Below are 24,064 nucleotides of genomic sequence, written 5' to 3'. Positions count from 1 at the left end.
AGACCGTTGAAGACAAACTGAAAGGAGACGGTCTGGTCTACGGAGGATTTCCTGTGTGCATCATCAGCTGTTCCCGCCCTTATCTTTGCGTCACCAAACGCCGCTCCTGTTGCCTGGCAACATGTAGCTAGCGGGGTAACTAACTAGCATAACTAACGTCACGTAACTTAACCAATTATTTTAAAGATAAATTGTTTCAAGGCCCCTTTCATTTTTTTTAAACATGTGTAACGCTAGTTATTCGAGTGAGTTAAAACCAAAAACTTTTACATTTAAAGTGTAGTCCTCGGCTGTTCAAGAGTCCGCCATCTCGTTTGAATTGGCGCGCAATGAATCTACGTTGGGTCATGAAGGATGCAACCGATGAGTCCTTTGTGGCCCGGGAAAAGGAGGACGCATTTGTCGCATCTGAAGAAGCCTTCAAATTAGGACAGCCTTCGACACGGCGCTGTGACGCACTCGGCCTTCAAAGGATGCAGCCCCTGGACTGGGACACAGCTGATTGATTTAACTCATGTCTTATAAGCCTATTTTGGGTTGGATGCATGACACAATAATAAAATCAAACCAACCTAAATTAGAAAACTGAATGTAAAATGGTGAGAAAATGTGAGTCAGATAATCACACTTACGTACTTCACAAAACTTATTTTAATAACAAAGATTTCAGTTTTTCTACATTAAATACGTTAACAGCATTTATTCAGAACATCAGTGACTTGTTTCTTCCTCTAAAATCAGCTCTCTCTCCCTCTTTGTCTGTGCAGAGCGCCCCCTACAGGTCGGCCGGCCAGCTGTTGTAGACAGACGGACACATGTACTGTTTGAGCAGCAGGTTCACTTTGTCCACGTCTCCTCCGACCCCGCTGAGGACGGAAACACAGACGGTTAAACGCTGTCTTCATAAATCAGGTTTTCTTAATAACAACACATTTTCTCAGTTATGACAAAATGTTTTATCACTTCTAATATTACACCTTCTCAACTTGTTGTACAGCCAGAAAAAAAACATTGTTATTCCATCAGGATACATTTTATAACCATATTTGATTATATTTTAATAAGAAGCCCCCCTTTTTTCCTCCGTGTTTCCTCCCTCAACACGTCTTCCATGTTACCCGTTGTCTTAATAAATCCAGTGTAAGCTAGTATCAATAAAAGCAGAGCAGCTCAAAGGCTGCTGAATCTCTTCCTTTCCTGGGAGGCTTTTATTGTGAAACACCTTCAGGAAGTGTTGACTTTTATTTCCAATAGCCAAATCTGAGCAGATAAAAGCGGCAAAATAGATCTTTAAAATAATTGGTTAAGAAATCAATTTTATTCACTAATTTTTATCCATTGTTTCTAATTTGCTGCTTTTTCCCCCACAATGAACCCTTTCTGCAGATGTTTCAAATTAAAAGCATGCCAGGAAAAGAAAGGATCATAACTTTCAAGCCACTGCGATGCTTTTAATTTGAAAAACAAGAAATAGTAAGTTGAACTTTGGAGTGATGAGTGTAACAGGATTGTTGTTATACTGATGGAGTAAGTGTGTTGAAATGGACGTGATGCTGAATTTATTAAGCACAGAACAGATACATTGATTAACTGGTTAAATATTCATGTTGTTAAATTTAAAGTTGGATTGTCATAGTAACACTGAAATTCTGTTTAGAGGATTCAGAATATAAAGTGTTTTGTAATTTCCCCCGGTGGTGGAACGAGCTACCAAACTCCACTCGGTCCGCAGAGTCCCTTTCACCTTTAAGAAGAAGCTAAAGACCCAGCTCTTTATGACCTCTGACCTTAATGATATTGATTATATTGATGATGATGACATCGAGGATGTAGTTTATACTGACTAGGATTTTCATGATGATGATGATGACTATACTGATCTTGTTGATGTTGCTGATGAAGTTTTTTTTTGTACACTGCCTGTCGGCTCCAGCGTCCGATCACACTTGAAGCTGTTTGTTGGCTCTTCCTGCCTTCGTTCCCTCCTCTCTCGATCGCTGCTTGTGTTGTTTTAACTCTCAGCTGTACGTCGCTTTGGACAAAAGCGTCTGCTAAATGAAACTGTAACACTGTAACATTGTTGTATATTTTGTGTATTCTTTTTAACATAAAACTTTGCTGGTTTTTGTGTTTCTAAAGGTGGCAGCAGTGTGATCCTTTAGTGCTATTTCCTGTGTTTTTATATTTGTGTTAATCTAACAAATAAAATATTATAATGTAACGCCACTTTAATTTTTATTTGTACTAAAAAAGAGCCCTGTCCTTTAAATACTTATCTGATTCATATTGAAACACTTTTTTAAAGGGGGAATCAAATAAAACAACATTTTTTACATTGAAAAAAGAAGTTAAGGCGTGTTGAAGTGTTCTTACTGTCCTAAATGTTTCCTCAGAGCAGGACAATCTGTGCTGCCTGGGGCAAAAAACGCTCAGCCAATTACATGCTGCAGTTGAAGCTATAAAAAGGCGCAGTACTAACTAAGAGCGACCTTGTTGAACATATCAACACCTCTCACTTCTGGATTTAGCAGCCAGACAGTTTCAAGATTTTAGTGGATAAAAAAACAGAAACCTTCAAAATAAGAGCGTCACGTCCAAATGGAAATCCCTCCTTTGACTGTGTCTGCATGTTATATCACAGTTTTTACACTTCTACACGTAGCCTATCACGTTAAAATCATTGTTCAAATGTGTCTGAAGTCTCCCACCTCTTCCTGACTCCCTGAATGCGGCGCAGGAAGGCGCAGATGGAGCTGTGCTTGGCCTTCGATCGCAGGAACTCTGCGTATCTGTTGGAGAACTCGATGTCTCCCAGCTGCCTCCTGCGGTCCAGACCTGCCGACAGCAGCTGCCTGAAACACACACACACCAACACCTGTTCAAACATTTCTCAAGATTGTTAACCACACCCGTCTCAATGTCAGGAAAGTTTAGGGAATATTTTCATGATCAAAGCTGCTTTAAGGGTTTAAAGGGCTTAATTTCAGCATTTGTGCTTCGTCTTCTTTTGCTGTAAACTCACCTGAGTCTGGCCTCGAGCAGAGCGTCTGCAGAGTTCACCTCTGACAAGGACCACGGTGCGTTCAGGGGCTTGATCTGAGTCAGGAAACTCTCCAGCTCATCTTCATCCCTGAGGTCACATGACAGGAAGACATACAACATTTAACAATACAAAGACTTACATGAAATGAAAATGCATAATAATAATAATAATAATACTCTTTTACTACGAGCCATTGAATGAAGGATTTATCTGTAATACAGCCGACATAATTTAATTCAAATAACTTTGTTTATATGATTTCCATCGATAACATTGATTGGATCATATTTTTACAAAGAGATATATTTTAAAGATGTTTACCTGCTTAGTAGTTTTTGTGCGTAAATCAGATTTTTGACCTTTCTCTAGTGTCTGTGAGGTGCGTTCAGGTACCTGACAGGAAGTGATGTGGCGACATAGAGGAGGGCCAACAGCAGGAACATCTGGGTCACGCTGATTGACGGCATGATGATGAAGATGAAGATGAGGATGATGGTTTCCAGACCCCTAAAAACTACATTTGCCAAACCAGTTATTGTGAAAGAGAAAAGTGATGCATTTGCAAGCTTACAGAAATAACATCACTTTGACTAAACTTTATTGTTCAATCCACCTTTTACAGCAAAGTTCTTTGATCCCTTAGAAACCCTTTAAAGTAGAGAAAGGCTGAAGATGAATGCCACCATTATGCGTATTTATTCTATCCATTACCTAAACAGCTTATCCTGTTCAGGGGGCTGGAGCCTATCCCAGCTGTCATTAGGCGAGAGGCGGGGTTACACCTGGACTGATCACCAGTGAGTCACATGGCTGACACACAGAGACAGACAATCTTTCACGCTCACACTCACACCTACGGGCGATTTTAGAGTCACCAATGAGCATGTCTTTGGACTGTGGGAGGAAGCCGGAGTACCTGGAGGGAACCCACGCATGCACGGGGAGAACATGCAGACTCCACACAGAAAGACCCACTACGTCCCAACTGGGATTCGAACCAGGAACCTTCTAGCTGTGCAGCCACCTGTTATTAGTCATCGTTTTTCATTTATAACATGAGGATTTTTTTAACATTACTTTTGATCACGACATTTTAATGTTTTTACTATAATTTATTTTCGTAGTATTTCATTTGATTTTATTTCATTGTTATTTTTGTCGCAGGTATCATCTTTTATTATTTATCTTTTGTGTATATTAGTCTTGTTTTTTTCAATCCTGTGAAATAAAGTTTGTTTTTGTTTGAAAAATGTAATATAAAAAAGTTTGACTGATGACTAAAGTTTCATATCCATCATCATAAATCTCAAACTGTTCAGACACTTTTGGATTTAAAGTTTTGTGCTCCATGATCCGCCATTGCGATGTTGCGACTCTCTCTCTCTATGGCTCTGAAAGTACCGTCACTCAGTCACTCAGTCCGTCAGATACAGACCCGTGTGTAGGGCTGACCCCGGCCATCAGCCAAAAACAAGAAAAACTCTGATCTGAGTTTGATAATCAACCTGAAGTTAAATAAATATTAGTTTTACAAATGCATAAATCCTGAAACAGCAGCGATTATAATATAAAGAATATAATTATCACAAGTTTTGTACCTACACTCTGTTTTATTCTTGTAACTCGAAATGACAGAAAAAAAATGGATCAAATCAAAAATATAAAAACATTTAAAGATTTAAAAGCAGATTTTTTTGCCTAAAGATAAAACGAGGTGAAAAACGTTTTTCCTACAGAGACCTCTAAACTGAGTTAAAGCTTTCTCCAGTAGAAGAATGAAGAGACTCACCTGGACAGATCCTGCTCAGAGACCAGATCAGATGCAGACTGGCTGTCGGGGCTCGGCCGCCTCCTTTTGAAGCCCCCTCGGGGTTCGCCCCTCCGACAGATTTTATTGTTCTGATTATTTGCCGTGTCAACATATCGAGTTAGGAATCGTATCCTCCTGCAGCGACTTCCTGAGATCTTCATGGAATTATAGGATTTCTGACTTCCCTAATGAGCTCTAATCACCTGTGAGAGCTGCCGGCTGTTTGCTCACATAGTAACCAGCATCAGATCGATGCAGAGTATCGATCCTCAAACACACCTTTATATCTTTTTATAACCACGATCCCTGCGTCTGTTTGCTCTGTTACAACCGGCCTCAGAGCGTTTATCAGGTTTCTTTATGTGGAACTAATCTGATGAAGGAACCCACGATGTGTCATTGAACATTTCTGTGTAGACTCCTTTAATATACTACATTATTGACCTGTGCAAGCCTTAAACAAAACAACTTCTCAAGTGATGTCAGTGACGCAGACAATTTTCCAATGTCGGGATAAAATCATGAGACTTCCCCTGAAGTTGTGAAGTGTTTTCATAACTTTTTAGTCTTGGCCCACGCATATAGTCAAACTCAGTGACGTGAATATTGTCAACAACCAATAGGAGCGCTCCTTCCAGCTCCAACAGGAAGCCTTGGGAGAGCTTCTGTAACTCTGTTCTTTCTTAATGTGATGATACATACAGTTTAAGTGCACGTCAGTCAGCAGTGAATCACTTAAAGTGTGAAGTATTGAGGAAGTAGCCAACTAGCTTGTAATGCTAACCCAGCTAACATTATTGTTTGCATGAAAACAATTACAGGGGCCACAGGTGGGTCTCCAAAATGGGCCGAACAAGTAGCACCAATTTGAGCCCCACATGGGTGTGTTGTCTGGGGGATGGGGGGACTTTTTTTTTCCGCACAGGACAGCTGAAGAGAGACAGATAATATTGGGAAGAGAGACTCGGGGATGACCTGCACAGAAGGGCTAAGAGCTTGAGATGAACCCGGAGCCGATGCAGCCTCTGTAGATGGGACGTGCTCTACCGGCTGAGCTAAACCAGCAACATACTCAGCTATTATATCAAATGCGTTTTCATGCGCATTAATATCTTGGTTTTGAGCCTTATTAGTGTACTGATCGAGTTTTATTGAATCTCATGTAAGGCAGCGATTGAGCCATAGCCAAAGAAACAAAAGACAACCCTGTATCTTTGGGTAAATATGCTTCGACTCTTTCTGTACCGTCTTTGATCCATAATTAAAGCTAAACTTGGGAAAACTATCCTCCATTACGTTGCTCATGACGATGATGAAATGTAATTTACTGAGGATTTTCTACCTTGAAAGTTTGATCTCATTGACAGCCTTTAAACTTTTAAATTTGACTCTCTTCCTCATATCTCGATTGTGCAAAATATGAAGATATTCCTCCAGGTGTTCCCGAGATACCAGGATGGGATTAATGGCCTGAATTGTGTTTTCCAGAACATTACGATGTCACAGGGAAATTGACCTTAGGATAAATTTATGAAGTGATGACTTCATTTAACCACTAAGTGTGTTTGTGTGTGTGAAATTGTGTCAACATTAGCTCATGGAGTCGTGGCCAAAAACGTTGGACAGATCACAGTGACCTTTGACCCATAACCGAAAAAATAGAATTAGCTCATTACTGACATTTGGGCCAAATTTAGAGGTATTTCCTCCAGGTGTTCACAAGAATGGGATGGACAGAATGTAAGAAAGTACTTATGGGCATAAGGAAAACCTGACACCTCGCTTAGTTTAACTCCTTAAGGACTTCCTGTTTGAGATAAAAATGAGTCAAAGTGAGTGCAGTTCATTTACCTTAAAAATTAAACACTGAGAGGTCAGATGTTGAGAATAAAACACCACTGTGTACACGGAAGAGTTGAATATGTTTTATTTCCTGATAATGAAACAGCTACAGCAGAAGGTAAAGATCAGTTACAGCTCAGGTAACAGCTAGAGGTCGACTGATTCACTAAATCAAACTACTTTTCAGCGTCACATTAAAACTACAGCGTTGAAGATAAATAATAATCATGTTAGCTGGAGAGGTTTAAACTGGGAAAAACTAATACTTCAGAGCTAAAGTCATTTATTCAGTAAAAAAAACAAAACAAAGAAAGACTTTAAAGAATCACTGGACTTTAAATTTTATTTTGAAAGTTTAGGGATAACTAATCAGAAAGATTAATTAGTAATAAAAATAATATTTGCAATGCTAATCCTTCATTCTACATGTTCTACATGTTAACCTAACACAACACTAAAGATTTTCTCACTTATTATTGTTGTTCGGTTTTAAAATATGTTATAAACACTTCATTCTGCGCCGCTTTAGGTCCCGGTCAGCAACATTTATAAATAAAATCAGTACATTATAATTTTAGCTCAACAATTAGTTTTAACTGACGGGAGTGTACTGAAGTTTTTAAATCAACTAAAACATGCAAAGCTGTGTTGTGACCTTGTGTTGTTGCCCGGTTAGCAGAAAAGCTAGCATGCTAACTGGTAGAAAGTCGCATGTCGGTATATCAGCAGAATGTGAAGGACAAGAAAACTTCACGTCTTGTTTTTTCGCCAGCAGTTTTTTAATGCTATGCAGTTGTTTTCACCAGGTAGGAGATACCTTAGTGTCATTTCTTATTTTGTCACCTCTTACTCTTTTAATTAAGTAGGATTGCTGTTGAGCGACAGGCACTGCTAAATTAGCTTAGCTGTTTTTCTGTTAGCCACAATCCAGTTTTTCTAAACTTCCTCTGTCTGAGTATAAACTGCTTTTCAACAGAGACATGGTTAACAGGAAAATTACAGAAGTCAATGATTTTCTGTGTGATGTCATTTTTCGGTTAGCACCTAGGCTAACTAGGTTCCCAACAGACAATGCTGTTTCCACTCTGTTCAATAACTTGTTTTTAATGAATTGAGTACAGAGCTGAGCACAGAGAAAACAGGAAGGAGCTATTATGAGTGACTACAGCTAGCATATTTCCAGCTTGCTAGTTCTATAACGTTAGCTTGTGAGATACAATAGTTCCCCAACTAGCCCTGCGAGTGGTCACAACATCACCAAGCTTTTAGCATGTCCTTTTTTTGTGAACAGAGCTGATGAATTTCTGCAACTGAAAGGAAGGAGCTATTGTGATTCACTAGAAGTCTTGTATTCCTAGCTTGCTAATGTTAAAACAGCTAGCTTGCGTGATACAGTAGTTACCAACTAGCCCTGCGAGTGGTCGCTACGTCACCAAGCTTCTAGCATGCCATTTTTTAGTTCTGAAGAACTGGATGGATTTTTCTGAACAATTGTGTGATATGACTGCACCTTTTCTGTCTGTATGATTTTTGTACCCAACACTAGCTAGTAGCATGCTAGCAAACGTTAATGCCTGCTGCTCTGGCTGAAAGAGTTAGCTCCCGCCTGTAAGCAAATGAGCTAGCTAGGTGGGCTTTTTTGACTGAATAGAGTCAACTTGTTCCTGGCTAATTAGCATTTTAGCAGTCAGCTTGTTTGCTTGATAGCTCGCTTATTAGGTCAACAAGCCTCCAGCGCTTCGCATTTCAATAAACATGCAAATTAATTTGTCCGTTTAAGGTTTTCCAGCAGGAACTACATTTACACAAAGACATTTAATGACTTATTTCAGCTGGCTTAATGTAAATAAATATCTTTATCCTCTCCAGATTCAGAATCCACTTCAGTCATCTGTCATCAGTCGACCTCTTTGAGTGCATGCGTCACACATTTGGTTTGTTGTTCGGGGGTTTTTACAGCAAACATTCAGACTCTGATTGTACATACTTCAAGAGGTAAATCAAAAGGTCTTCACAGGTCCATTCAGCTGCAACAAACCAGATTTGACCTGAAACCCAAACTGGGCCAGGTGGTTCACATTTTTGTCTGTTGATGTCTGTAAGGGTGCTGTTGTACTGTTCATGTTTGCATGAAGGGTTCTGCTAGGTTTTCCATGTTTCAATTGGGTCCAATATTTTTGACTTGTGAAGACCTCTAGACTTAGCTACAACGGTAACAAACAGACAGCTACATCGTTAAACTCCGGCTGGTATTTGGTTGGATAAGATTCAAGAGAAAGCTGATTGGTTGGTGTTTCTGAGCACCATGAGCTGCTACTGGTTCAATCCACTGTCATTTAGAGTCCAGCTCGACAACAACAGAGAGGAAACAGAACTGCTGGACAACCAACCAACAAACAAAACAAACAAACAGCATCTATGGTCTGATAGTCCAGTGCTGACACTCTACTTCCTGTCCGGCTCAACGTAAGATCAATCATATGGAAGATAATTATCGTTTTCATATTAGTAGAAGAGGGAAATGGGGTTGTTAGACTCGTAGTCGGCCATTTTGTCCAAACTGTTGGATGGACTAACATCGCCATCCTGAGGTTTAGAGAAGAAAATGCAACTTCACTAAGAAAAATATCAGAAAAACATGAATGAGGGCGCTACATGTTGATTGAGTATGAAGAAATTCTCCCCGTGGACACAGAGAGGAACAGCTACAGAGACAGAACAGCAGGATACAACATGCTCAGCGCTGCGGCGGTTTGAGATTGTACTGTGAACATGTTCTTTGTGAGCAGGCGGTTGCATATCAACACTGGACCTTACAGTGCGGCTTCCTTCAGCAACACCAGAATTCATAAAACTTCAGATCAACAAGAAGAACCTTCCACAAATGCAATAAAATTCCGATAAAAAATTAAAGATGGATCATTTAACGTTTTATTTTTGGAATCATCTGAGAATTTGTAGACGCCAAAGTATTTGTAGATTAACAGACTTTACTGTCTCCCACCTCTTTGGCTTGACACCCTAAAATAAGACTATAGTCCCTTTCACGCTGCCAGGTCAAGGCGCCTTTCACGCTGCCAGGTCAAGGCGGGATTATTACGCCTCTGTTACGTTCCGTCGTCTATGAATGGTGGGGCAAAGTCATTCCGCCTCTGAGTCGGCTTCGGAGGTAGTAAGCGCTTTTGTTTGTTTACAACTCGCGCACGTTTTGCTTCCACAACGCCGCGGAAACGTAGGAAACCTATTTCCCTACTCGTTTTGTCTTTTTGAATCTTATTTGATTTGTGGAAGGTTCAGATACGTACAGCTCTGGGAAATATTAAGAGACCACTGCAAAAATATGTTTTTCTCTGGTTCTGGTTTTCTCTGGTTTTCTCTGCATGCTCTCCTCCAGTCTGTCACAGAGCTGCTGGGTGACGTTAGGCCGCTCTTTGTTCGATGGCTTGTGATTCCTCTTGATCACATTCAGAAGGTTTTCAATGGTTCACATCTAGACTCGGGCAGCCATGACATGTAGAGAGAGATGCTGATTTAAGGAACATTTGAAGTGGTCTCTTATATTTTTCCGGAGCTGTATATTTTGAGGTTTTACGACACAAGATTAACACATTTCAGAGCATCACGTCAGACTGAGTAAAACAAGTTACAGCTACAACTTCAGCTCATACTGAAGACAGAAAATCTGCAGTTTGAGTGAAACATTGGTGTTACATCAGCAGTTATCAGAAGACTTTGTGTTGAGTTCGTTCAAACTCAATTTACTTGCATATTGTGCAGAAATGGAAGATTAAAAACGTGCTGTTCACCTCACTCAGCTACGCCTCGCTTGGCTCACACAAAACTTTATTGACTAAAATTTGATTTTGAGATATTTCATTGTTTTTTTCCCTAAATTGCTGGGAATTAAAAATAAAAATATTCATAGGAATGGTTGAGGACTGGAGAAAAGTATAATGGACCCACAGAGGGTTCAGCAGTGGGAAGTAAATCTCCAGTCAGCATTAGCACTGACCATGTGAGGGGGATTTACTGTCTACTTATCATGAATGGGAACCAACTGCTGACCCCCCGATGATCACATGACCCTGTGAATGACTTGCAGGTGTCTGGCATCCTTAAAACATGTAACAGATTATTCCAAATACAAGATCAGTTTGGAGAATTTTAAATAGTTAAAACTAATATAAAAGTGCATGTTTGTAACAATTTCTAATCTTTGCAAAGTAAAATAAATACAAGAAGTTTGCAGCTGAGACGAGTCCGAGTCAAAACTCCAACAAGTCAGAGGACGTCTTGAGTCCAGACTCAAGACAAAGACCGGATGTGTGAACAACAATACTTTAAAAAAAGAAAAACAATTAGAAGAAATAAAAGTTAATCTCAGACAATAATCAATATACTGTTTGTGTCATGTCCAAGACAAGTCCAAGTCCAGACAGGGTCAAGTTCATAACAAGAATGGAGTAACAGTCGAGAAGTACTGGTGGCCAAGTCACGACAATCCAGAGTCACAACTCCTGCGAGCACAAGTATTTAACGAGACCGAAACGAGTCCACGAAAGGAAACACCAAGTCACTAAGGAATGTAGGAAAACAACTGATACATTAATCAACAGACCACTAGTCAAGTCTTTGACGGGTCCAAGTCCATGTAGTTCTGGACTTGGTGTAACAAAAGTGTGTAATGTGGGGCTGATGGCAGACACCGACAAAGAGCCGAGTCAGAACACCCAAGAGACTCGATGGAAGTGTAATTAAAAACACACCCATGAGATTTGACATAAATCCAAGTAAAACAACCCCCAACACCAAGACAAGTCCATGTCATGACAAGTCCGAGTTTAATGACCAACAGGTTTGTGTCCAAACACCCAGAAGACCGAGTCATATCACTCAACAGACAGAGTGGAGTCAGAGTCATGACAAGTCCAAGTCAAATCACTCATGAGACAAGATAAGACACTCACTGTCCAGGTCCAATAACTGAGATAAGATCGAGTCAATGCAAGTCAAAGCCAAATAACTCACAAGACAAAAACAAGTCCAAGTCAAATCATGCAGAGTAAAGAAAGTTAAATTGCTCACAGGACTCAGAGAAGTCATATCACCCAGGGCAAGAGTCAGTTACAGAACTGAAGATCAAGATTAATTCAGATGCCAGACACCCAGCAACCATTAAGTGTTCACACTAAAACTCAAACAGTGTCACCCAGAACAAATCCCAAAACTGAGGGAGAAGCTGTCCTCTCAGGATCAATCATTTCCTGATCACTTCCTAAAAACAGAAACTAGTTTCCAGGGAATTTTTGAGAGCTATTCAGGATGTTACGACACCTCACTTCCTGTCTGTGGGAACTTTGGGATTGTAAGCTAGGAAGTTAAGTTTTGTTTATATCCATACTGAAGATCTTTGTTGTGTAACAGCCAATGTGATTGGTATTAAATGATGGCAGCAACAGCAGTGATGTAGGCAGAGGCTGAAAAACAAAAGGAGACTCCAGTGTCTTGCAGGGAATAACGGGGGCTTGGGTTTATATTGCACAGGGGTTGGTGAGATCCTCAAACACCGGCGGTTCTTCGATCCCTCGCGCAAACAGCTTGATCAACTGACAGTGCACTCTGAAAAAAACACAAAAGGAGTAAAGTGTAGGAGTGTGTAAAAATATAGCAAAGTAGGAAACACCCAGAGGGTCATGTTACCTGACATCTATGGCTGTGTGGGTCAGGATCTCGCCATCGCAGTTCCAGCTGCTGTAGGCGGGGGCACAGCCGCAAGCAGGATGGTCTCTGCATATCTGGCTGAAGATCTGGTGTTTGCCGTTCTCGCGCAGATCCAGCTCCAGGTCCGAGTCGCTCTGGCAATGACGCGGTGTGAAGCGGAAACGATGCACACGGTGGACCTCGACAAAGGTCATGTCAAACTGGAAAACAGAACGTGTAACTCCACCAGGTGTAAACGAACTGGATCACAATGTTTAGCCAACGAGAAATTTGGGTTCTTACTGAGGAAGGACCATAACCTTCACTACTGATTTAATACCTGGTCGTCTTTGCTGGTGTGTCTGAGGAGGTGTCTGAGGAAGTCAAAGCGGGAACATTTTCGCACTAGGATGAGGTCAGTGGTGCCGTCAGCAAGATGAGCAGCAGGTGAGAGGCCTTTGGGGCTGCGAGGACATGCGCAGCTCATACTCGCAGCATTTATAGCCAGGAACTTCCCTCGGATTGTCCTCCACTCGCCATCACTCTCTGCAACCAGAATCCCCAAAACACTAATTTTCTTGAGCTTTGAAGTGAAGGCAAAAAACCTAAAGAACACCGACTTAAAGACCTTGAGGTGAGATTGTTCTGTCAATTGCTGTTTCTGAACTAGAAATCTTTTTTTAGCTAACATTGACGAGAAGTGTTTTGCAAGAATTTGACATTTACATCTGCAATTCCATTACCTTTGATCAAAGTCTTCTACTGCTATGGAAGCTCATAGGATATGATTGAAAGCTCCAGAACAGCTACTACATGGGTGGATGTTGAGGTGAGGATATTTTGGATATAACTATAAGGAGGTATTAGATGCACCCTGGGTCTTTTTTGAAGTGTCTTGTGTAAACTGATCCTGTGGCGTGCCCCAGGGCTCCTTTCTAGGACCACTTACGTTTTCCAAATAAACTCGAAATATATTTTTAGACACAACAAAGATCAACGTGCAAGTAAGACAGCTTTTGAGTGGTTTTAAGGTGTATTTGGAAACACTTTTGATCAAGCCAGGCTAACTGTTTCTCACAGCTTCCTGTCTTTGTGACTTTTTTGGCAGAAATCTATTTACTTAACAGGGCATGTAGCAAAAAGATGGTTCAGCAATGTTCATATTAACTGTGTTTTTAGGCTCCTGATGATGACTTGTTGGACTCACCGCTCTCTGATGCTTCGTCCATCTCGTACCTCTCAGCTCTCTCTGAAAGGAGCTGCCCGTTGTGCTGACAAACCGCACAGCTGGAAAGTTACAGAAAGAATAAAACAAGAATAGGTGACCTGATCCCAACTGACCCAAAGGAATGAATTGAACAAAATTTCACATCCATACAGCCCTCTCTCTTACCCGGACCGACACTTGCCGACGTCCCGTGGGGTACCTATGATGCCTTTGGCCGGCAGGTAGGACACTGTTCCCTCATAGTAATGATGAGTCAGGAACATCTTCAGACCTGCAGGAGTCAGAGCATCAACATGAAACTAGCTCACACATGAAAGTAACTAAACAGGACAACCAAGGAGCGCAAGCATCTCTTCATACCGTGTTATACTTAGTTAACTTAGCCGTAACTGTGATTGTGTTTCTACCTGAGAGGTCGTATCTAGCCGGTCCCATCCATCTCTTCATCTCACTGTCAGTTAGCACGTCGCCATAGAAACCGTACCCCAGAAGGGAGACGGAGTACCGCAGGAAGGTGCTGTTGTGGTGAACCGAGCAGACGTCCATCGGCTGAGAGTCTCCTGAACACACAAACACACATACGATCAACATACTCACCTGGAACCACCTGAAACCACCTGGAACACTACGTGGCGGCAGCAGACTATCCAAAGGATTTTCACTCAATTTTGTGAGGCCGTTATGGACACATTAATCATAATTTTAATAAACTGCTGATATTTAAACAATATGATCCTAAGATAAAAGGTTTTCATTACTATCAGTTTCTTCACTATTTATTTGATAAATCATTAAACCTATAAAGCAGCAGAAAACCAGACTTCAAGGTGACGTCATCTTATGAGTTGTTCAGTCCAAACCACAGACTGTATAAAAAGATGGACGCCATGACAGCTCCCTAAAAGTGAAGCCAAACCCTCTCTGTCGCCCCCTGCTGACTGGCTGCAGTATAGCTCATAAAGCCCGCCTCCTCCATGTTAACAGATGGGACATGAGTCAAACTATAAAATCAAAATACACGTCAAATACATTTTTCTCAAACATGGTTTCTGTCATTAGAGTTAGTTCTTATCATGCTGATTTACGCCCAAGTTTATTTTTAATTAGTGATCTGATGCTGTCAAAATGATGATTGACAGGTCCGTTGACAAATACGGCTCCTGCTACCAATGAGTTCTGAATTATGGAGGACGATCCGCGAGAGGAAACGTAACTAAAACAATCACTACAGTCACTGAAGGTTCCATACCTGTGAACGTTAACCTCAGAACACCTAGATGGGTCATTAAATTGAATCACTGCAGCACAAAGGTCATCCTCTGTGTTCTTTTGTATTCACGTGTGTTTGACTGACCGACAATGATGTGCAGAGCAGAGGTCACGGGGTCGTTGGTGCCCACAGTGGCGAAGCAGATGCAGTCTGTTGAACCTGAAACAAACAGATCGTCCATCAGAGGAAACCACGTACATCATTACACCTCCAGTTGAACTTATTCATGTTTACCAGTGTAGAACGATCAAGAGCTGAAAACATCAAAAACTCCTGTTCTTATAAATGTTGCCTGTAACTTTAAAAGCACCCACTGAGGTGAGCTGCTTTTTCTTTACTGCAGCTGCAGAGAGAAATAACATCTCTCTGATGACTGACCGTGTGTGAGAGTGAGTCTGTATTTAATTCTATTTAATGTATTTTATTTATAGAGCACTTAAAAGACGGAACAGAAAACAAAAAAACATGCAGAACAAACTGAGAAACCAGGTCACGGCCATAACCAGCGTTTCTTTATACCTCAAGTGTGTGTGTGTGTGTGTGTGTGTATAAGATGAAGAAGGTCTAACAGTCAAACTTATATGAGCTTAAGTTAGACTAAGAGCCGAAGTCTTGGCCAGCTATTACGAATAATCCAATAACATTATTTCCTTCCTAATAAGATTCTGATGCCAACCGGAAACCAATCCGATTACAGCGCTATGAAAAATATATATCATAATTATTCAACAGCAGAAGGCATTTACTGCTAACCCTGTGTGACAACACTTGTGCTACTCGTTGAGACTGTGTAAAGGAGGTTATTGGAGGTTATTTTCTGGAGTCGCGTGATAAATGAAATCCGCCCTTCTTCTCTGCTCTAAAACAAACTGTTTTTGAGCAATTAAGAAGAATTGATTTCAGGTGAAATGAGTTGATTTTTTTAAAGCTAATACATAAATGGGACGGGATAATAGACTGTGGTTGTCCTGTGCTGCATTTTAGGCGATACAGGAGGCATTACGATGCTGGTTTCGTACAAGACTGACTCGGATAAAATCATATCAGAGTTCACTTCAAACAAAGTTCAGGCTGAACATCTGCTTTACATCTGAGCCAAAAATATATGATCCCTCTGGAGTCCTTCGATCAGTGAACATTTCATGCATTTTCTATTAATCATTACATTATTTATACATCAGCTAAATTCAAGAAGAGACAACAAACAAATAATCATTAAAAGGGGATGGTAAAGGAACTGATAAACTGAGACCTTCCTCCATCGGCCCGAACAACCTGTGGCTGATTTGAGTGAGAGAGAACAAGAGGACTTGATGTATCTGCCGAGAGCTCATTCTCCTTCACTACAGTCAACAGTGTGCAACACGAGACAACGCAAGCTGTGAAATTGAGATGGATAATGCCAACAAACAACCGGCACCCACAACAACACCAACACAAACTACACACAAGAATAAAAAACAGAAATAAGTTTTATGTAGTGAATCGTGATCGACGTCAGGGGGGAAACTAGAGCATCGGCAGGGCACGTGAATCATGGAGACCTTCTGGGGATCAAAACAGACCCTCAACTTATTGTTGTCATAGAAACAAAACCTGCGTGCAGCGTTTTTTCTCTCACAGCACAAGTGCTTCATCCCAGCTCCCTCCAGCCGCCCTGCCCTGCCTGGCTAATGTTCGCTAAATGCTTGTGATGATTTGTTGGTTCGCCGACGTAATTTGCCGTTTGGTTACGAAGCACAATGCTGGAGTCATGCAGTGTAGTTATGTTAGAGCTAGTTGGCTAGCCTTAGCATGCTCGCTAACGTTTTTACAATGAAAATACCATCTGATAGTGTATGTCAACGCTGTCATTCTAGCTTGACAAATAACTTCGCCAGCTAACATGATACTAACTTAGGAAGACAAACAGTGTTGATTTTGGTCAACATGATACCGATCGATAACACGTCTCGTCAGCGAAAAGTAAACAGAGCCGGTGAGTTCTGAGATTGAGCATGCTCAGTTTCGTGTGTCTTCGGCAAAAACCCTGGATGCCCTCAACGGCCGACCGTGCCGCTAGGAATGAGGATTTTCTGAAGGTGACATATAGCACCTTTAAGACATTCAATTCCCTTCACCTTTAAGTGATCTATTGGCCTGCATAGACTCACATTTAAAGCCAGAAAATGTGGCATAAAAACTTCACAAACCAGTTCAAATATTAAGCGTGATTATAACTGCAGATTTGTTAGTCTTTTATAGGCATCTGTCATTTTTCTGATGTCTTTGGTTGTGGGCAGCGTTTCAGTGCGGTAAATGTATCTCATGAGTCAGACTTCTGCAAAATATGTTCATTTGTTTATTCATTAAAGGATCCTTTGAGCTTCTTGAAGGACCTCTCCAAGCTGTTCAAAAACCTCTTAAACTTTTTTAAGGGAGAAACAAAATTAACCTCAAAGACCTCGTTAACCTCCTCAAAAAGCCCCAGCACCTCCTCAAGGGCCTTTACAACCTGCCCAAAAACCTCCTCAAGATCTGCATGTTGTTGGTACACTTTTAAGTGAATCATTTAAAGTACAGAAATAAAAGCAGCATGTTTTGGAATCCGTATTAGTGTTTCCTACCTGCAGGAATGATCCCGATGCGTAGTGAGCAGGGGGCAAGAGTTTCATCCGGACAGTTTGGATCGACGCCGCCGTCCATCTGTGTCCTCCAGATCAGGCCGTGGATGATCTCACTGAACATGCCGTCCCCTCCGACACACACCACCCTGATGTTCAATCATATGTAAAACCCGCGGTTACCAACCTTGATGTCAAATGGACTGTGATTTTAACTTGGATAAACAGATTAACTCTGTTGCTCAATCCAGTTTGTATCATTTCAGGCTTTTATCGAAGATGAAGTCGGGTTTATCTTTTAACGATTTTGAGCGAATGAGTCATGCTTTTATCTCTACTCGTTTGGGCTACTGTAATGCTCTACCAGTTAACCAGGCCTCTCTCGCACGCTTACAGTTAGTCCATAATGCTGCTGCTCGTCTTTTAACAGGCACCCGAGAACACTTGACCCCCATCCTGGCCTCCCTACACTGGCTCCCTGTTCGTTTTAGGATTCATTTTAAGATTTTATTGTTTGTTTTTAAATCTTTAAATGTGTTAGCACCTCAGTGCATTTCTGACCTCCTGCCTGTTTATAACCCCTCGAGGTCTCTGAGGTCCGCTGATCAGCTGCTTCTTGTTGTTCCTAAGACGAGGCTGAAAACCAGGTGACCGTGCTTTTTCAGCAATGGTCCCCATATTATGGAACGAGCTCCCCCCCATCGTCAGGATGGCCCCCACCTTACCTACTTTTAAATCACGTCTTAAAAGTTACTTTTATTCTTTGGCTTTTAACCCAGTGTGAGAGTTTTTGTGCTCTTTGTCTTTGTGTGTCATTTCTGTTAATTGTTAATGTTCTGTGCATTTTACTGTTAGTTATTTTAAATTTAATTGTGCAGCACTTTGGTAAACTTTGATGTTTTTAATGTGGACTGGATGTTAGCCAGAGATTTATAAAGTATTATCTGCGTCAGCTCCAAAGTAAGCTTCAGAGGACAATCAGTTGTATGACACTGTTCAAAAATTCTTCAGTAAAGCTCAACCTGACAGACGTGTTCTCTTTGGTGCTTTTATTTTGAAGGTTCACCTGTCTTGGAGTTATTTTTACAAAAGTCAATAGTTTTTACCATTTTTATTCGGGCTTGTTTTTATTCTGTATATAAACAGATATTTGGGCTACTAGCTTAAAACATGCTAATGATTTTATAATTCAGTGACTCGATGCCCACCCATCGAACTTCTTCAGCTCCGCCTCCGTCTTCAGGTGATCCCTCGCATTATTGGCGTACTGCGTCACTATGACAACAAAACACACAGACACAACATGCTTTAAAAAAACGCAGTCCCTGACACAGGAAGAGCAACAACAGGAAGTGAGGGATGACAGGACGTACCGATGACCTCTGTGGAGACGCCTGCCTGGGCGAACAGCGGCGCCACCTTCTGCTCGTAGACGTGTTTGCCCTGCCGCTTCCCGCTGTACGGGTTGATGTAGACCAGCAGGTGTTTGGGTCGGCCGGCTATGGGCGATGTAACAGCATTACTGTCAGTTTCTGGCAACAATCACGTGTCAGTGTCACAATCCAAATTTCCACCCTGCTTAATTATAGAAACACTGTAGTACAACTAAAACAGAAGCACACTGAAGCCGTGACTGTCTTTCGTGTTTTCGTAATGGTAATGCATCGTTTCCAGGCAATAAGCGATGTGGCCATCACCCCTCTTATACCACTTCGAGCCCTCAGCACTACATGCTTAACATCGGATGAATTTTGATGCACAGGCTTCAGCATGGAGATTTGGATTGGACCAGTCCTTGTGTTTTGTTGTAAAGTCTTACTGATCGCGGCGAGCTGCTCTCTGATGCTGCTGACCCAGCGTTGACACAGCGCCTCCTCTGCACAGGTGAAGGTGACCTCGGCACACCGCCAGCGGTGCTGCCGACTCCTCTCCACGTACATCACTGAAACAACAGAAAAATCAAATATAAACATTCTCAACATTTAATAAAACTTAACACATTAAAATAAAATCGTGTGTAAACAAATTAGTGCTTTTATTGAGAAAGAACTACAGACAACAGCATGTGTTCTAGGTGTTATTACTGTATTGACAGGCGAGTTGTTTTCAGGTATGTGTACAGATGTGTTGTTAAATGTGTTCACGGCGTATATGTGTGTGTAGATTTATTTCCAGGTGTGTTTACCTGTGAAGGCCTGCCAGCAGTCCTTTCCGTCTCTCTCCTTGATTTTCTTCCAGCTGCCATCGTCTTTTCTTAGTCTGCTGCCGGTCTCCTCCTCTTCCTCTCTGACAGAGATGATCTCTGACACTGACACGCTGTGACACACACCTGACCAAACACACACACACATACACAATGTCTTAGCTTCTAAATCTAGCGTAGTGAAAACACAGATGTTTCAGCATATATATCAGATCTATTTGTCTGTTTTAATCACTGTTAACAGAGGCTGCAGTCTGCAGTTTAGTTCATCATTAGTGGCCACTCCAGACGCATGTGTAGATGCCTTTTAATTGAAGGTTTGAACAGCCAGCTTGTGATCGCATCACACAGGACGCATGTTAATACCATGTGTAAACATGGCCTTAAAAATCAGACTGAACATCCAACTCTCACAGAGAAAGAGAAAAAAAGGATTTCCCAAGGTGTTTGATTAAACAGGATTTCTATGAAAGCAGCAGTTAATCTACAAACTAACTACAACTACAGCAGATGAGTTTCTGAGACTATTCAGCCAAACTACACATCAACACCTGATCCAGGAGCAGCAAGGAGGACAGCATGTTTCTACTGGATCTGATGTAGATGAAACCAGCACCACAACTAACTCTACGTCTCTGAGTTCTATTCCAAAATGTGAGTTTTTATCATTAATTAAATTAAGGTTAATTAATGAGAAAAAACAAAGGTAATAGTTTGACCATAGTCTAGACTTTGGAGAGTAAGAGTTTGCATCATTTTGGAACATAACCTCAGGTTCTGTTTGCTCAGACATCAAACACAGAAACATGTTCTAACAGCAGCACCACAATCACTAAACCTGCAGCCGGCAGGTGGAGGTGGCCCACTGCATCATGGGAGCACAAATCTCCTACCTGAGTTTGGTCGAAGAGGGAACGAAGGGACACAAAACCCTGCAGGAGAACCGCAAAATTACCAAACACTGCGTGGAGCTAGCAGGGTTCAGAAAGGGGTGGCCATTTCTTTCAGACCATTTACAAGCGATCAGATGAAGAACAAGCAGCAGATATCTTCAGATTAATCTGCATCAATTTAGTGATAAAAAAACAGCTTTTCAGATACATTTTGGATTCAGGAGGGACATGTTGTAAAAATAGGTGATGTGTAAAACATGAAGAACAGCAAACAGACAGAAACTTAGAGTTATAGCTAATGCACACTGAAATATAACATATATGGCACTAAGGGAAGTATTTAAATGAGACACAGCTGAACACTTATAAAAATGTACTTTTAAACCTTAATGATGCAGAAACAGCAGCAGCTCCTCTCAGCAGCAGGTCAGACATTAAAGATTAACACCTGACATCCAATCACATGAACACACACACAGCTCGGTTGCCCCGGATGGTACATGGACATGAAATTCTCCCAGTTTACTAAGAAAAAAAAAAGTTTAAAGTCCATCTGATTCTGAGATAATAAAGTCAAAAGGTGAAGGTCAATCAACTACAACTCCCAAGGTGCATTTCAGCACAGCACAAATTTTGTTGTGTTTAAATAGTGTAATATTTACCTGCAGGGTCATTTAGATGTTTAACTAAGGTCACATTATAATTCTGGATCAGTTAAGGTGACGCAGCCTGCCATCAGACAGCAGGTCACAGTGAACCCTCAGGCTACCTGGATACTGGGCTGCTTTAGATATTCAAATGACAGTAACCTTAGCTCACCTGTCTGATACACCTGGGAGGGTCTGCTAGTGAAGATGATGCTGATCAGTGAGACTCATTCACAATTATGAGCTTGTCAAAGATTGTCAAACCATGGCCCTACTTATTTTGTATTGGACTTAAATTATTAAGTAGTAAAAAATTAAAGAACTTTAGTTAAGTAAATCAAAACTGTCCTAAAGTACATTACCTGAGCAAATATACTTTGTAACGTTCAACTTTTGTCAAATAAGCAGTTTATGTTGGAGAAAAGGAGGAACAAACTACGTCAATCAGTAGCCTACGAAATCCCATTACCGTTTTCAGTTACAGATATGGTGAGAAAAATTGAAATTATTGTATTTTAATTCTTCAAACACATCTTATCTCTTCCATTTGTACATGTTTCCATGTGTTCAGAATATGTAAAAAAAAAAATTTTTTAAAGAGGTTTGGTGTGTCCCTCTTCCTGCCCGCAGCCTCAGTGTGACCTCCACATATTGTGTGGCAGGTTGGATGATGAGTGTTACGTAACCGGATATAACATGTCTCACCTATTATTACAGTCATTATGTTCTGTTGTGTACAATAACGATTTTTTTTATCTACAGGTCCAGACAGTATCTGCGTGTCCAACGTGTCTTCTCTGTGTCTCCTTTGTTTATCTCACAGGATGTCGCGTGTTTTTTAAGGCCGACAGACACACAGACGGAGAGACAGACACACAGACACACAGACAGAAAGGTAAAGAAGCATAAATACAGACAGAAATATTATCCGGGTCTTACTGGGTCTGAACGGGTGGTACACCGGGCTGGAGACCCGTCTCTTCCAGGTGAGCAAGGACCGGCTCAGGCTCACATCGTACGCCGCGTTTCTGACGCGTAGCTCGGAGAGCAACAGCAGTCTCCCCGGCCTCTCCATCTGCGTTTGTCCGTCCTGCTCCGTCCTTCAGCCGGCTGAAGAGGCAGCAGCAGCTCCGAGGAAGGTTACCTCTGTTCGGGCATGTTCTCTGTGTGTGCCCGGAGAGGCTCCAAACGACAAAAATAAACGACTTTCGAGCTAGAGGGTTGTCAATAAAAGTGCGTCCGTGTAGCGGATTCTAGCTCGGGATGTTTTTTTTCCTGACAGATAGCGGTCTCCTAACCGGAAGTAGGAGGCGCCTGTGGGTGCGTTCAAGGACAACCGGAAAACTGGCAATTCAATGTCGAAATGCACCTATTTCAGAATGTCAAACCTTTTGGTGTGACAGTCCTGACGTTTGTAAAAGACCAATTTTATAGTTTTTGAAACAAAAAAAGGTTGTAAACTCCCGTCTATGAATAAAGTTAATAATTTGTGTCATAATAAACTCTAAACTATCTTGGAAACCTTACAAAGCTCCTGTAAATACTAAATTGTCTAAACAATTACATGCCATTATAATCAAGTTGTCAAATTCAGACTAGTTGACAATAATACCAAAAATTAACATAACAATTAAAAACATTGAAAATTAATATATGTGAATATATATTTTTGTATCTTTATATCACCTGAATAATTCTTCCCCTCGTTGTTTATTGGTTATTTGTGTCCGTGCAAAAATAACATTTCAAAATTTCAACACTTTACACAGCTTATGAAAGCATCTAAAATATGCTATGTGTCTTGTGCAAAACGTCATCACGTCGTCTCCCAGATCCTTTCGCTGGAGAGCTCCTCTCCGCTGGAAACCAAAAGATGCTTTATATGTTTAACTTTATTCCTTGTGTAATTTTATGTGATGTTAGTAACACATACAAAGATCTTATAAAATACGATTTGTGCTATGAATTTAAACCTTAACAACAATACACGTCGTAGATGTGCTGTTTGTTTTCCAGCACCTCCCCCTCAGGGGCAGCAGGGGGGGCTGCTGCTGCACACATGACTTCGCGTGAAGTTTGTCTGAACTGTCTGTTTCCTTTGGTCTGACTAGTTAACTTTGAACCCCAAAGCTCTGAAATTGTTGTCAATTAAAACTATTTTACTGAACAAATTAAAGCAACTGTGTTGAGTTTTAATATCTAAGCTACCTACCAATGGAAAACCTCCCTGTAGATGTTTTACGTTATTCCAAAGTCCACTGAGTCTGCCTGTCTCATGTTAGTATTAACGTTACAATTAATTATTCTCCAAATCTAGGAGGAAAGAAACAGCCCTAGAATCCAGATTTCAGCTGGATATTATAATTTTAAACCTATTGTTGATGATTATTGTCAAGCAGATAATTAAAAAAGCATAATTTACTCTGAATAAGATTGATTAAACCTCTGACTCTCAGGGGAACTCTCTCTCAGTGTCTGCATTACAAATCTCATTTTTTTTGTTTACATTAGACATGGCGAAATAAAACTCTTAACATGCAGCCTGTTTGTCTTTTATAGAGGGACAACAAAGCTGGTCAGGTTTTCTCTTAGCCCCGAGAAGCAACATGTGACAACCTGTGCAGAAGAGTTGGACGTGACAATGACTCATGCCTGTTTTGTTCTGGTGGGGGTTTTGATGACAGCCAGAAAAAAAAGCTCAGCTGTCAGACTGTTCACAATCATTTTTACTGTAAATGTATAACTAGAAAAATTGCATTTCCTTGCAGAAAATGCGTGGGGCTGCTGAGAGCTGAAGGCTGAAATGCAATTGCTAAACGCTGCTG

At 41.0% G+C, this 24,064-nt stretch overlaps 1 protein-coding gene across 1 annotated transcript; it reads right to left on the bottom strand.

Annotated features, from left to right (window-relative positions):
• Positions 1 to 6,764: 6,764 nt before the first annotated feature.
• On the bottom strand, positions 6,765 to 22,485 carry LOC138613058 (ceramide kinase-like). Its single transcript, XM_069686632.1, has 13 exons — positions 22,179 to 22,485; positions 19,682 to 19,825; positions 19,316 to 19,438; positions 18,870 to 18,995; positions 18,705 to 18,771; positions 17,500 to 17,645; positions 14,978 to 15,052; positions 14,031 to 14,183; positions 13,789 to 13,894; positions 13,603 to 13,682; positions 12,736 to 12,941; positions 12,396 to 12,616; positions 6,765 to 12,314 (listed from the first exon to the last, which is right to left on the bottom strand). The coding sequence occupies exons 1-13, from the start codon at positions 22,312 to 22,314 to the stop codon at positions 12,227 to 12,229; spliced, it is 1,671 nt and encodes a 556-aa protein (XP_069542733.1). The 5' UTR covers positions 22,315 to 22,485; the 3' UTR covers positions 6,765 to 12,226.
• Between the last annotated feature and the right edge of the window lie 1,579 nt (positions 22,486 to 24,064).

This window comes from Semicossyphus pulcher, unplaced genomic scaffold (assembly GCF_022749685.1).
Source record: "Semicossyphus pulcher isolate SPU_LCO1_2020_fin unplaced genomic scaffold, fSemPul1.0.p SCAF_8, whole genome shotgun sequence".
In the NCBI taxonomy this organism is placed as follows: Eukaryota; Metazoa; Chordata; class Actinopteri; order Labriformes; family Labridae; genus Semicossyphus; species Semicossyphus pulcher.
The sequence above is the reverse complement of the archived record's forward strand: the minus strand, read 5'-3'. Positions and strand labels throughout refer to the sequence as shown.

Coding starts and splice junctions, on each gene's coding strand:
- LOC138613058 (XM_069686632.1), bottom strand. CDS start 22,314: ATGGAGAGGCCGGGGAGACTGCTGTTGCTCTCCGAGCTACGCGTCAGA. Junction 19,826..22,178: donor GTACCACCCGTTCAGACCCA/GTAAGACCCGGA, acceptor GTGTTTGGTCAG/GTGTGTGTCACAGCGTGTCA. Junction 12,617..12,735: donor ACACCAGCAAAGACGACCAG/GTATTAAATCAG, acceptor TCTGTTTTCCAG/TTTGACATGACCTTTGTCGA.